The 15,213-nt window shown below is 43.7% G+C and overlaps 1 protein-coding gene across 3 annotated transcripts in view; it reads left to right on the top strand.

The window, feature by feature from the left end:
* Nucleotides 1-1,165: 1,165 nt before the first annotated feature.
* CLTCL1 (clathrin heavy chain like 1) overlaps nt 1,166-15,213 on the top strand; it is a 34,929-nt gene continuing 20,881 nt past the window's right edge. For all 3 annotated transcript variants that reach the window (XM_040080505.1, XM_058422766.1, XM_040080509.2), the window contains exons 1-4: nt 1,166-1,296; nt 10,013-10,220; nt 14,253-14,521; nt 14,789-14,950. In XM_040080505.1, coding sequence (XP_039936439.1) covers nt 1,255-1,296; nt 10,013-10,220; nt 14,253-14,521; nt 14,789-14,950 — 681 coding nt within the window. In that variant the 5' untranslated portion in view covers nt 1,166-1,254. The remainder of the gene's footprint in view (nt 1,297-10,012; nt 10,221-14,252; nt 14,522-14,788; nt 14,951-15,213) is intronic.

The raw sequence follows: 15,213 nt of genomic DNA on the forward strand, positions 1-15,213 counted from the left end.
AATAGCACTGACAATAACTTCAGCTCCCTCATCTAATGCTCATGGGCAGACTAGGAGTGAGAGTACAAAGTAAAAGGTGTTGATGCATCTCTTGCATGCTGGACCCTTCACTTCTTGATTACTGAATAGCTTTCAACCCACAATGTCAACTCCTGGGGAAGGAGCGTGATTTCTGTTTAGAAATCGAACAGGGGAGAACAATTGGATGGTTTTCATAGCTGGTCATAAGCATCCTCAACTACCTTCGGGCACGACTGCAGGGAGCAAAGCCCACGTGATGTTAGGGTAAGTCGGCGGGAGTTGGGACAAGGGCAGCCATCTGACCCAGCCAGACCCCAATGTCTTTGGGGTTCTGGGGCTGCCGAGAAGAAGGAACAGAAGGATAAGGGTCGCACTTTGGCACAGCCATCCACGACGGCAGGTGCCAGGCAGGCGGTTCCTGGCTTCCAGTGCTCACCAAGCAGCTCCTGGGTGTTCCCCGTCTCACTCCTCACCTCCGGCGGGAGTCCCGCGGCGCTGAGGGGAGCAACGCCCCGGCATCGCCGCGCAGCTGTGGGGAAGGGAAGGGAGAAGTCCCGAGGGTCTGTGTGAGGGAGGGCCGGGGACAGCGCTGGGGGTCGGTGTGAGGGCGGGCCGGGAGAGACCCCCGGGGCCGGTGTGAGGGTGGATGGGGAGGAGCCCCGGGGGATCGGGTGGGTCAGGGGGCAGCCCCGGGGGTCGGGGATCATCGGGTGGGTCAGGAGGAGCCTCGGGGTGATGGCGAGCCGGGGGCAGCGCCGGAGGGAGCCGGGCAGGGGGCTGGGTCACGTGAGCGTGTGTGGCAGCAGCGGAAGGATACGTGCACTCTGACAACCCCTCCCGCCCCTCTCCGCTGGCCGTAGCCGCGGCGGGGACCACCCGCTCCTCGGAGCCCCGTCCCCAGCCCGTGCCCCCAGCGGGAGTGAGGGATAGCGGGGCAGAGGAAGGCGGGAGGGTGAGGGCGGGCGAGAGGCGACGGCGATGGGCGGAGGAAGAAAAGCGGAGGGGAGGGACTATTTGAGGAGACCCTGGCAGGCTGGTGAAGTGCGGAGTGATCCCGGCGAGTGAGCGGCCCCGCGCTGAGGCCGAGGAGGGCGGCGGGCGCGCTGGGCGCCATCCCAGCGAGGGCTCCGCGCCTGCGCCGCTCCCGCCGCCGTGAGGGGAGCACCGGCGGCCGCCCCGCTTCACTGCCCGCCCCTGCCCCGCGACCCTGCCCCGGGGAGCTCGCCCCCAGCCATGGCCCAGATACTGCCCATTCGCTTCCAGGAGCACTTCCAGGTGAGCGCAGGGGGGCAGCGGAGAAGGCGCGGGGTCGGGGTCCCCTTCTTCTGGCTCACCCCGTCTCTAGGAGAGGGGGGGCCGCGGCCTAGGTGGGCCGGGGGATCGCTGAGGGCGGGGAGAGGGGGCCAGGCCGCAGGGGGACCTACTCCGTCCCCTCCTTCCTTCCCTCCGGAGCGCGGCCGCCGTCCCGCTGGGCGCCGCGGGAAGGCGCGCGGGGCCGAGCCCGCCCCCAGTGCGGACTCCGGGCTGCCACTTCTGTTCATCCATCCTTCCATCCCCGGAGCTGCGTCCCCGCGGCGTGCGGAGCGGCCGCGATTTGTGCAGAGTCACTCGTCGCCTGAGGGACCTCCCGCTCCCGGGGCGGGGGCGGCGCCGCGCCGGAGCCGCGCTGCTCGCCCCGGGCACCGCGGGCGCTCCCCCGCCTCAGCCTTGGGTGGACGCCGCAATCTTGCAGGCGGATTGTGGTTTCTCCCTCTTACCCAAACGACCATCAGCCTCTGGATCGCGAAGGTTCCTGGAAACCTCTTTTTGTGTAGCTGTGAGGAAATTGGGGAGATGAGGTGCAAGAAACCATTTGGACTTGGGAGCTGCACAGCCACTTTCCCTCCTTCCAAACATAACAATATTAAAAAATGCTCCCCCGAAATGACATGTTTCTGTTTTTAATATCCTGTGAAATCGATAATGCCAGCATTGGGAAAAGATCCATGGCTAATGGATGGAGCACAGACCAACTGGTTTGTGTGTTTCCTTGTGACCTGGTGGTGAGGGAGGGTTGTAAATGGAGTGAGAGGACAGCAGTCTCTGAACGTGCAGTTTGAGGCAGGAATTAAAGGAATTCGCTAAATGAATGAGAGAACAGGAAGTGGACTTGGCAAGTCATCCTTCTGTAGCTGTACCGCCCCTTTCTGTCAAATCAGGCATCCATTTCAAAATACGAACTGGGTATCATCACCCAGTGTGGCCTGTATGCCACAGCTTGGGACATCGTTATGGCCACTTCCAGCTTCCTTTGGGAAATATTTTTTTGCTTAACTGGAAGAACTGTTCTGGTGACCCTAGAAGGAGCTTTAGCTGGAAAAAACAGAGTGAATTCCAGAAATACCTAATCTCTCTCTCCAAGGGAGGAGTCACACCTGTGTCCTGAGAGTTTGACGTGGTGGAGAATTCTACTGTCACTCCACCCCCTCCCTGCCAGTGTCCACTATAGCAGTGATTATAGTAATCTCAGATAGGTTCATAAGAACTGTGGAACAGCTGTCTGAATAGGAAACATGGGATCAAAAAGTGATTTTGATGTCAGACTCTTCTTAGAGACCGTATAGCTTTTACCATTTAAAACTAGCGAGCATAACCAATCCTGCCAGTTGTGTTTGATCTATACAATAGCGATTAGTGAACGTCACACTTAATATGCAAGAGGTGTCCTGTGCTGCTTTGCATGTTAAATGACTGTTTCTGTGTTTACCAGTGTTGTCTTGCAGCACTACCAATATCAGCATTGTGCTTCCTCAGGTTTGGGTGGGGGGCTGCCCACCTGCTTTTCAAGGGATTTGTACTGAAGTCATACTCTATTTTTTGCTCCTAAGCAATTTGATCTTATTGAAAAGGCTAAGCCTGTCTTGAGTTACTTTTCCTCAGCATGAAAGCTGCATGGAGGAGCAGAGGAAACCCTGGAATGTCCGTTGCTAACATGTAGGAACAAAGTTCTTCAGCATTCACTCTTTTTTGCTTCTCCCCCTTAGTGCAGAAGCCCTAAAGCAGTACTGTGTTAAAGAGAGCTTGAGATCAGCAGTAGCTGAGAGTAGGCAGTTGCTGCAGGGGTCTGCAGTAGCCTCCTCATGCTGCTTCTGCAGTTGTCCCTACATGGTGGGATAAATAGGGAAAACGGAAGGAATGTAGGAACTCAGTGTTTGCTCTGGCTGGGTATCTGTGATACAGTTACAGCAGCTCTAACTTACTGTATGTTGTAAACTACAATCAAGAATCATGAATTAATGTTATCTGGTGCTTGTTGTTGACTGGTAGGAAATTTGTGAAGACATTAGGCCTTCTCTTCATAATACTACACTGTCATACATACTTGGCTGTACCAGATTAATCTCTCTCCGGCCTCACATTCTTTCCAAGTAACTGGCTTCACTATGGTTAAATTATCATATTTAAAATCAATATAGTAAATCTACCATAATGCTTTACGATAAAGCCAAAAAAAGTTACAATTCCATGTAATTGTTGTGTGTTTCAGTGATCCTAAGTTAAATCTTTCTGTGCCTTAATTCAATCTGTGTACTGTTTCTACCTGTAGCCTTTTTAATTAATACAGCTTTAAGTGATTAGAATATCAGTTAGTGCTATAATTAATTCCAAGTTCAGCCTGTTGCTGATGTAACATTATTTCCCTTAAGTTCAGTGTCTTCCCCGAGGTAGTTGTACGTACTTTACTAAAAGATCTGAACCGTGTAGAAAGTGCTCTCTGGAGAAGCTAAACCTAAGTTGCAGTGCTAAATACTGAACTCTTCTCTCCCACTCTCTCTTGCTGGAGGTAGATAAATGGTAGTGTGAAGTGAAACAGTGATCTTGGTCCATGTAGAATTGGAAGAGTGCTAGGGATCAAGCAGACTGTTTGTTTACATTTTTTGTGCTGCTCATTTTGTCTTATGGTGATCATCTGTAGTAGCTCCAAGCCTGTGCAGGAAGAGTGGCTGCCAGTCACGGAGCACATTAAATTTGAAGTTGTTACGACTTGTGTGTTCAAGTCCTCTGTGAACTGAAAAATGGAGAATAGTTGCAGTGAAAAAAAGATATTCAGGTCTTGATGTGGTAGAAGGAACTCAGTTTGTTTAGCTCCATTTAATGCAATTGAACAGTTATTTTTAGTTTTGAACTCTGTCATTATGAGTCTTAAAAAATTCATAAAGAACTCTCATCTTGGTCATTTTTTCCCCAGAGAATATTAATGTTTAAGTTCCATAGCAAGGGAGGGAATAAGACAAGGACTTAGTTTTTATCTGTCTGGTGACTGCCCAGCTGCAGCAGTGCAAACTATGCCAAGTCCTGCTGCAGTGTCTTACTTGTGCATACTACTTAAGCTAGTGTGATTTAATCAGGTTCTTAACCCCAGTGTTTCTGTTGGAGCAGTGAATTATAAATTATTTACCAGACTGAACTCTTCCAAGGGAATTGTCATTTACAATGGAGGTGAAGTAAATGACCAAATATACTGGTAGATAGACTGGAAGCAATAGGCTGGAATCCAGTGTACAAAGTGTTCCTGATCTAAAATTAAGCTTTTCCTTCACTTAGTCATTACTTTTGTCTGAAAAACTTCTCTTTGTGCCTATTTGGGCTTTTTTCAGTTCTCACTAGCAAAAATCTTTGCTTGTCTGTGGGGAAAACTGTTGCTTAAGCATGATCTCAGGTTCCAAGATTGGAGCCATCATGCCTTCAATGCACGGAGACATAGTTCTGCTTTCTGCTCAGTGACCGAGTCAGGCTCTTGAGGGAAGACAACTGCTGTGAGAAAACTTGTGTGCAAGTCATGCTCTCGATAAATAAGTGCTGCACGTCTTGGTGCAGCGCTGACAAGCTAAACTATCCTGGTTTTAAGTGCAAAAGATGTAAACCACTTTCTGTTTGGATAGTCTGACTTGTCTTAATAAGAATTACTATCTGTTGTGCAATAGGCATGACTGAGCTGGATGGCTTTCATAAGTTTGCTTTGGCTGGACTTGTGGGCTTAAGAAGCACTCAGGATATTTGCAAGCTGTAAGTGACTTCTTAGATTTGTATTCAAATGATAGGGCTAAATATTATGACTTGATTCAGCTTTTCAGTGATGAAGAGCCCAAATTTGCTGATTGAATTCAGAAGTGCCCTGCACATGGTAGTGATAACTCATTAGATAGGTGATCCAATTCTCATCACAGACATACAGAAATAAATTTTTGTGTAGGGAGTAACTGTCACTTGAGATGAAAGCCTAATTGCAGCTGCAGCTCAGACCAGTGGTCTTGCATGTTTTGGGTCTTACATAATTCCTTGGTGCCCCTCAGCTGTCAAAATGGGAACTATAGCAGGAGGTAAGGGTGAGCAGTTCAGCAGGAGTGCCCAATAATTACATGCACATCCCTACTGGGGTTGATTAGAGCTTTATGTAGTCACATGAGTAAGAGTTATGGGAAACTATTATTGCATTATTGGTTTGTGTTACATTTAAAAATATGTGTGCTCACAGCTTTTAGCGGGCATTTTTTATTTGGGTACATACAGCCTCTCTCCAAGCCTTACTCTTTTCTAATGGCCTTAGAAACAATAGTTGATTACCTCTAACAAGCATTTATAGTAGAATTATGTTACATAAAGCTGAAATGGGATACTTATTAAACTCTGGAGAGTTGCTAAATTCACAGAGGTCTGACTGCAGCATTTAACTGGTGGTAGGTCCCAATTAATGGAGTGTCAGTATTAGACAATGAGGCTTCATTATTTTCCATTAGAGAAACAGACTTAGTTTGAAGACAAGAGGTATCAGTATCTGAGTTGGTCTGTGCTGACTCAGTCTGGATCACTGCATTCCACAGTAAGGGAAATACATTAGAAAGCTCAATATTTAGTAGAGCTCTTGTGTAGAAGACATCTTGACTTCATTTCTTAGCAAATGGTACAATACTGGTAAAGAGGGTGGAAAGGCTAAATAACAGATTAATAATGGTCTTTCATCCTGAATATCTTTGTGTCTTCATTCATGTTGAGAAACAAATAATACGTATTGGTTTAATCTTTACCATGTCAGTAAGTTCTCAATATCTGTAAGATGCTTAAAGATCATAGGGTATCTGATCTACTCTGTAGTAGTACTAGTTATCTAAGATGTAAAGGTCTTTGTTTGTCTGATTCATTCAGCCTGATAGTGAGAATGATTCTACGCTGTGTGTGTAGCTAATGGGCGTCAGGGCAGGAGAGGCATCAGGCTATTACTTGGAGAACAGAATGTTATCCTTTCTCCTACAGCAAGGCTTGCTGTAACCTACGTGGGAGTGCTTGGCAGGGCTTAACTGGATTACCCCAAAGTAAAGTGTGGGTGAAATCATGGAAATGATGGTAAATGGAGTCATGGAAATCATAGTAGATATCTCTGGTGTGATTCTGTAATGCTGAATCTTTCTTTTCAGGAGAAAACAGCCTTACTTTGAGAGAGGGTACTGCTTGCCTAAGAAGCATAATAAAAAAATGAAAATTTAGCAGTAGTTGAAAGGCCTGTTGTTCACTCCTTTATGAAAATAAACTGAAAAATTGCTAATTAATATATATAAGCCTCAGTAATAATGACCTGTAGCATCTTCACTTAAGGCCTTTTAAGATACATAGCCAAGTGCTTGCAACCTCCTGTAGTAAAGTTCTACTAATTTTCTGCTTAAGGAAGGGGAAAAAGTGCTTTAGAACAACGTTCAGATCATTGTGGAAAATTTGTCCCATCCAGAGTAAAAGTGATGCTGGCTGGTGTCCTTTATTTGATGGTAGAAGGATTCTGCTCATATTCTTCTGAATAGTCAGTAAGGAATATGCCTCTTACAGTGCCTCACATGTCTCAGGAGGATATGTACCACTGCCCTAATGGTAGGAACAGTCTTCAGTGTTTTTGGACTGCTAAACTGAAGCGTTGTCATCATTGACTGCGGCTTGCAGTATTCACATGACCATCCTTTAGGGAGTACTGGCACTTGGCCTTTAAAAGATGTGACGGGGTTCTCTAATAATAATGATGGCAGTGATACTTGAGCAGAATTTAACATCACCCTTTCTGAAGCCTTTGCTGGATTTTGTAATAGTTTAAAGCAGGAAATTTTAATACCAGAGCGTGAGGCAGAATCATTCTTGTCTTAGTGAAGATACCCAAAATGTTTTCTTCAACAAGGACCATACTTTGAAGTGAATAATGGTGGGTTTAAAGCTGAACTTCAAGGAAATGCCTCAAGGTTCTCACTTTGCAAAATGAGTGGCCAGGGACTGCCTCTTGAGGAACAGGTCAAACTGAAGCACACTAATTGAGAAGAGACCTTGAAAAAGCTGTGTTTCTGCTTCTGTACTCTGGAAATACATCTGAATTTGGATTAGTTAAATCAAGTTAGGAACTTAGCTGTGCTTGCAGTCCAATCTCTTGACTACTCTTGGGACACTTAATCTCTTACAATGGACTGTACTCTGTTGGCAGATGGACTCGGAACACACTCAACATCAGAGTGCTTAAGTGTCAACTACCCTGAACGTGTAATTTGTGACAATATGTGGGCATTGTCTGGTGTAGAGCAAGCAAGCAACAGTGGAATTAAGAGCCTGTTGTTCAAGGTCACAGAAGTTGATGGAGCTACAACTTGCATGTTTATTGGGTGCTAAAACGTTGTGTGTTACCTATGAAAGGTACACAAGTTGAAAACTCGGTATGAAAACCTTACTTACTTCCTTACTGACACAGAGGCCTGTAATAGCCACCAATCTGATAGATTTGTTTTCAAAACTCTGGGTGCAAGCGTGATCTGATGACGTTGTGCCTAAATTTTGATTCTTTTTTGGAATGAATGGCACCTTCTGAAGTTTACTGTTGTCTATTAAGTATTTACCTCTGAAGTGAGGTGTTAGCTGAATGGCTCTCAGTTCTGCTGAGAAACACTTAGGGGAGTGAGTAAATGTCTTTTTACACTTTTGTACGTTTGGCTTATATTGCATTAACGAAACTTGAGTCTGTTGAGATTAGCAGTTACTGAGCTGAATAGCTCTTCATTAGTCAACTCAACAGAAAACAAACATTTCCTGAGGCATTCTTGGGCACAGTCCCACTTAAAGGTATCTCTGTTACATACCCAATTTACGATTTAGTGAGTAGCATTACAGAAGCTGGAACAAGCCATGATCAGCCAGCTCAAACACGCTAAAACAGTATTTGTGACGCCATCGTGGGACTTCTTGCCCAAGGGGTTTAGCTTATTGTATGAAGCTCCTGGTGGTATATGTCAAAGGAGCGTAATGATTCAGGGATGGTGGTGGTAGATTCTATCCTGTCTCCTTGAGGGCAGTAATTTTTCACTTGCAGTGCACTGAAAAGCGGTATAGGTTAATCCTTTGAGAAGCTTCAGTGAAGCTGATACAGTTCCTATGCTTGGAAAGCATCACTTTGGGGCATAAAGCAGGTGCCCAGGCTTGTCACAGTTACTGTTATATAAAATGCAGCTTACAGACGTACCAATCCAGGGTGTGCTGCATGGGTAAATCTGATTTACTGTGGACTAGTGAAACAGTGATGTTTGTTCACTGCTACCTCCTCCTGTTAACTGAAATTGAGAGGGAATAGAAATGTCTTGTAGGGGAGTCTATTTGGCAGCTCAAAATGACTCCAGATTACATTTCGAGTAACTACTTTGTTTTTATTGTTGTTAGATATTTATTAGTGTCAGATGCCTACTATTATTAGGTGTTTATTGATGGTTAGATGTTTATTATTGTTGTTTACTTACTGTTTGATACATATCTGTTATTGAATACCTATTGTTAGTGGATATTTGGAATAGAGACTTGACAAGGAAAAGGCCTTGTAAAGCCTCTAAAGGGGGGAAATGATGCCTTAAGCTTTAGCTTTCATATTTTTAGACTCTGTGCTGCCTAGGGGTATAGCTCTGAGCCTCATACTAAGTGCCAGTAAGCTTTATTCACAGGGTAGGTAGACAAAACCAATCCTTTTCCTGCTGGAGACCAAGGACAACTTACAGTCCAAAAACACAAACAGTGGACTGAAGGGAGGATCAAGAGGGATGGAACCTCACAACCTGAAGCTGTAATTGGACAGTTAAACCCCAATATGCAAATGAACCAAAACTTATAAAAATGTAACATCTTCTGACTTTCTTTTGTGACCACCCTGGGTGCAGCCTTGGTTAGGCTCCTGTCTTGCCCAAGGTGGATCCTGGAGGCCTTTCAATAAATATTTTATTTTCTAGCTCTGTCCAGTCTCTGTTTCAGGTCAGCCTTCCTAAGGCATCAGTTGAGCACAAGTTACGTTTTTAGAGCTGGACATACAGCTGGAGGGGGCCTGCATTATAATCCCTGCCTTTGTTGAGCCTAATGGCATGACATCTTGGGCAAGGAGAGGTGAATGTCTGTTTATTTTAACGCATCTTTCTTACCTTTCACTGGTAAGAATTAAGTATTCTGTGAAGTAAGATGAACAAGTTCACTTGGAGGCCAATTGAGACCTGCTGTGTAGACTTCCTTCTACACTGTTGCTAGGACTGGGTTGCGTAAGGGTGATTGATTCTTTCTGTACTGATGCTGAACATTGTAGTTCACTTCAGCCACTTAAGTTTTGAACATCAAATTTATCAGCCTTGCTAAAACTGAAATAGTGATGCTACTGCTGGTGTATTCTTACCACATTACTAGAACCAGGTTAAACAATGAGTAAGCTAAAACTCCTTTTGGTTTGCATCAGTATTACAACTTCAGGATATATTTAGGACCTGAATACTGACAACCGTGTAGTTCTTTGCCTGTGGAACAAAGACTTGGAAGGTAAATCATAGTTAAATAGTTCACACTCCAGTCAGAGAAACTTGTCAGTCTTGCATTTCCTTCTGGAGGAGTTTTTGGACACAGAGACTTGAGTGAGACTTTCAACATGGGAAGGATAGTAAAGCACTCTTTTTTTTTTCTGTCTTTCTAGCTCCAAAATTTGGGCATTAATCCAGCAAACATTGGATTCAGCACCCTAACAATGGAATCTGACAAGTTCATCTGCATAAGGGAGAAAGTAGGAGAGCAGGCACAGGTAGTGATAATTGATATGAGTGATCCAACAACACCCATCAGACGTCCAATTTCTGCAGAAAGTGCCATAATGAACCCAGCCTCTAAAGTAATAGCGCTAAAAGGTGAGTATCCCTTTATGATTGCAGTATGAAAACTGCTGTTCAGCTGTATTACTACTTACTAATGCTTTTAAACTTTATGTAAACTTTCTAAGAAGAATGTATATGAGGATAAGAATTCTTGCCTGAACTTGCATGCTGTATTTTTGGCAGTAGATCTTTCTGTATTCTTTGGATGATTTGCCTCCAAGTGGGTGTGAGATGCTTGGACCTGGCACTGCAGCCTTCCTATCCTCACTGAGGACCAGGTCAGCATCTGGTATACTTGCCCTTTAAACAGGTATTGTAAACATAATGGACGCTTGTATGGATGAATAATACTGTAAAGCCATTATTTTCTGCCTTGTCCTGGCCCTTCCTTGTAGCTCTGAGGGTTTTACTAGATAGTGAGAAAAATGTCATTAGGATGGTCAGTAAGTGTAAAAGTCTAAACAATAACAAATGTGTTGAGTTTGACAATCATGAGGTCCTGCAGCTAGAAGACCTCTGCTTACTGCTACCTATGGTGTTGTTACTGCCTTTAAGTAGCTCTCTGAGCTCAATGAAGTAATTTTTAATTCATGCCTGGCTCTTTTCTCAAATGACCAACTTCTAGTATTTAATCTCAATAACTGTTACTGACTATGTACTTTTCTTCCTGCATCTTATCTAAACAGATGGTGAGTGAACTTTGTCCTGACATTGTATGTTTGGTAGTACAGAATGGTCCAATCTCATAAAAAGTACCGAATTTTAAGGTAGCCATTTGACAGTTCACTTCATGGCCAGGTGGGGGAATCTTAATCCTCAACTGGTATTACAGTGATCGTGTTCTCCATTGGCTTGTTTCTAACCATTTGGCTGTTTTGACTATTGACTGTACCAAGTGAAGGAGGCGAGTGTGCTTTTAATGTTCCTGTGTATGCGTGATGGAAGTACAGTTGATAGACAAAATGAAGTTGCAATATTTTTATGAGAGACCTCTGCTAGCATGTCCTGTGTCCTGCTATTCATTTCTGCCTAAGTGTGTTTTTTATTGTGAAAAATCATGGTGAAATTACTTGGGGGTCCAAGAAACTGTCCTCAGAACTGGTGCAAAACCTTTAACTTAATTTCTTTGATCTCAGGGTTATATTGACATCAGGTGAGGACTAAAGTGAATGTTTGACTTCAGCTGAATCTGTGATTCAGCTGAGATAGTAATGCGTCTTGCAAAGGACTGCCTTACCCTGGCTATGGGTAAAGGTCATAGTGAAAAAAATTCAGATCTGTTAAGAGTTTACTGTCCTTTATCTTGGACCCCTTTAAACAAACTGTATTGGCAAGGAAAGTGCCTTCTCTACACTAGCAGAGCTTTATCTACCTCTTAAAGGAAACTAATCTGGTTTTAAAACTAATATACTAACTAAATGGATTATCATCAGCTTCAAAGAATATAGCTTTATTCTTGCCAGTTAAGACTTGCTCAAAAGGAGTATTGTTCTGTCCATTCAGAGTGAGTAAATCTGTCCTCTGAATCGACAAGGTTGAGTTAATGATGTCATGTAGGCATTCAGAGTTGTAGTGTTGCAAACATAATGATCTCTTCTATAAATAATCTAGTAATCAGAAGGTTGGGTAGAAAAGAGGGTTAATAGAACTACCTAACCAATCCATGATAACCTGAAGACATGGTTTGTCAGTCTCTCACTCCAGACTTTTCCCTTTTGATCGAGTGAAGCTTCAATAGTCAAAATGGTTACATATTGTGACTCAGTGTGCCATGATGGGGAGTTGCTCGTAATCCCGGGATTATTGAGCAATAAATGTAGAAACGCATCCTCAGAAAAAGAAATGAAATGGTTCTTGATTTTAACTGACATACAGTATGCACAGTTTCATTTCTGGATTGCATTCTCCTGGTGTACCAAAACTTATGCATTGTCCTTGTGTTCTCGGTCCTCTTGCACTGCTCTGTACTGTTAGTACTCAGCAGTGGGTGTAAGTGGAGAATGCAGCATTCGAGGGTGCTTCCATTCTTTGTGGAATGGAGAAATGTCGTGTTCCAGTCAACTGAAATGTAAATTCTTGTGCTGATGTTCAAAAATCGAATCTGCTTACTTGGTTACACCTGTATAATCTAAATAGACTCACCAGTTTGGTAGTTTGATCAGAAAAACTTTAATTATTTTTGTCTCAAATCTTGGCCTAATAAAGCGTTCAAGTAGACATAGGACTCAAATGCACACTTGCCCTCACTATGACTGTATAGCAGGTCCTGATTTCTCAATCCAAATAACAGATTTTTTTGTAGTTTAATTAACAGTTTAGGGTTGTGAAGTTTGGATATGTGTTGCCACACTTAGGGAGTTTTAAAGGGGTGGTTTCTGCAGCTCCCAGCATCCAGGGCTAAACTGCCTAGTGAAGCTTGTAGAAGCCATTTCCAGCTGTGACACAGCAGTAAAATTTAGTCCAGAAAAGAGACAAGCATAAGCTTTAAGCTGTTTGTTGGTTTTTTCTATGTTCTTAAAACTAGGAAAGACATCCTGCTTCTTTTCAGGAGGACTGTCCTTTAGAGCAGTTTCTGTATTCATGTATTGGGACTGTTGTTTAGATGGTGACCAGAACCCTTCCAGAATTACTTGTCTCCTGGCTGCCTGTGAGGCTGCACACTGTGGGAGTTCAGAATCCATCTCTTGACAGTACCAGGCCATTACTGGAGAGCTTTTTGTCCAATACAGTAATTGTGCTGTTTCCAGCTATCAGTTTACAGGCCTGGGCTTACTGCATCTGTCTAGCACGGTAAGTGCGTGTGCAGAGCAACGTGTTCATTAGCAGGCTGCTCTTGGTCCCAGGAAAGCTAGCAAGCTCTCCTAGGATGTCATTGATCAGGTTGACAGTTTACAATGCAGTTAAGCCAGGCAGTAAAATGCTTCATGTGATAGCTCTTAAGTCTTGCGTTGTCTCTTGGCACTGCATTGAACTAACATGATCAATTTATGTATAAATTATGCTAAAACATTATAGAGCAGTTTGAGATACGTATTAACATGGGATTAGTAACTCTTGAACAGGATTTCTCCATGGCCAGCAGCCTTTATCTATCAGTGAATGTCTCCCAGTTTGGCAGTCACAAGTGTTACTAACAGGAAACACTTCTGAAATGGGGATAGAAATAATGGCATTACAAGCCAGTACTCCAGCAGTCTGAGTGGGTGTCTTGTGAACAGAAAAGAATATTTGTGGAGCTGAGTTGTCTCATTTGCAGTAAAATAAAATATCACTTTGACTTCGCAAAAGGAATGGATTCCCTTATTCTTTATAGTTTGGTTCAGTTAGCATTGGTTTTAAGCCTACTTATCAGGGTAGAGCTTCTGGTTGTTTGAAAGGACTATTAAAATCAAGCCTAAACCTGCAGTATAGTTTGCTAAATCATGAAGAAGTAATCTTAACTGGAACTAAAGCTCCAAACCTACCTGTAGCCTTTCTGAACTCTTGACTGTCCTCTTCTGTAGGTACTTGTTGTACAAAGCCCATCTAGTTCAGTGTGCATTTCATCCAACAAGAAAACAAAATGGGAGCTGCGATCTTTGGCTCACTCAAGCTGTTTCAAGTCTCGTGCTGTTTGACTCAGTCCAGCTCATCTACAGCAGCTTCTAAATTGACATAAACTGGAGCCATTCTTTCTATTAATGATACTGAATGACATCTACTAGACATCTGTAACTTGGCATACCAGTGCTGCCAACTAAACAAGAGTTTACACAAGCTCTGTAGCTTAGACTGTCTTTTTCCTACAGCTTATAGTTAATTAAAGTGTCTGTGCTTGTCAGTTGTTGGAATGTCTGTGTGAGTGTCCGTAAGGAGGTTTGTTTGGTTTGGGGATGGTACAAGTGTTGGGGTGGAGAGGGGATTGTGAGATCAAGTGTCAAAGGAGATTGAGATGTGACAGGACATTAACCCTGTCTGTAACACCTCTGGAACAGTGGGTTAAAGTGGGTGCTTGTAAATGGGCAAACTGCAGGATGGCCATTGTGGTAATTGATCTGTGATGTTTCTTGGATTTTGTCGTACTAGCTGGGAAAACACTTCAGATCTTTAACATTGAGATGAAAAGTAAAATGAAAGCCCACACAATGGCAGAGGAAGTGATCTTCTGGAAATGGATATCTGTAAATACAGTTGCCTTGGTGACAGAGACAGCAGTGTACCACTGGAGCATGGAGGGAGAATCACAACCCCAAAAGATGTTTGATAGACATGCTAGTCTTGCAGGCTGCCAAATCATCAATTACAGAACAGATGAACACCAAAAATGGCTGCTGCTGATAGGAATTTCAGCACAGGTAAGTTCCCTGGCAGCAATGTGCTATGAAGATAGTTGAGAGAGCCCTGGCACCACTTCACTTTACAGCTGCTGTAGTTTAACTTTGGTTTCTGTAACTAAAAAATTCGATACTGTCTTTTGTGTACGAATAGCCTGGCTTTTAGCTCAGTTTGAGTGTTAGAGGAGGGGGTGAGAGGCTTTTGCTGCTTTTTAGTTTATTGTCCCAAGGGTCTTGCTACAAACCTTTGCAATCTTATCTCTGAAAGCTGACCTTTCTTTTTTCTAGCAAAATCGTGTGGTTGGTGCAATGCAGCTGTACTCGGTTGATAGAAAAGTCTCCCAACCTATAGAAGGCCATGCAGCAGCTTTTGCAGAATTCAAAATAGAGGGAAATGCCAAACCTTCTACCCTTTTCTGTTTTGCTGTGAGGAGTCCTGCAGGAGGCAAGGTAAAGTCTGCAGCTGTGTTCCCGTAGTGCCATAGGAAGGTTGTTTGCATCAAACTGAATGTGGAATTCAGTAGCATTGAATATGCTGCAACTGCTGAGCAGTCTGTGCAGGGCTGAGGTAACACCACAGTAAATGTCTTGGCATTTCTAGTCTTGTCCTGCAAAACTGATGAATTGACAAGTCTGACTTAAAACATCTTGAATGAATTGTCTTGAATGGGAATAGTTGGCTTTCATAGAAAGCGTGGGGTTTTTTGGTTTTT

This window comes from Hirundo rustica, chromosome 17, assembly GCF_015227805.2.
Source record: "Hirundo rustica isolate bHirRus1 chromosome 17, bHirRus1.pri.v3, whole genome shotgun sequence".
Taxonomy (NCBI): Eukaryota; Metazoa; Chordata; class Aves; order Passeriformes; family Hirundinidae; genus Hirundo; species Hirundo rustica.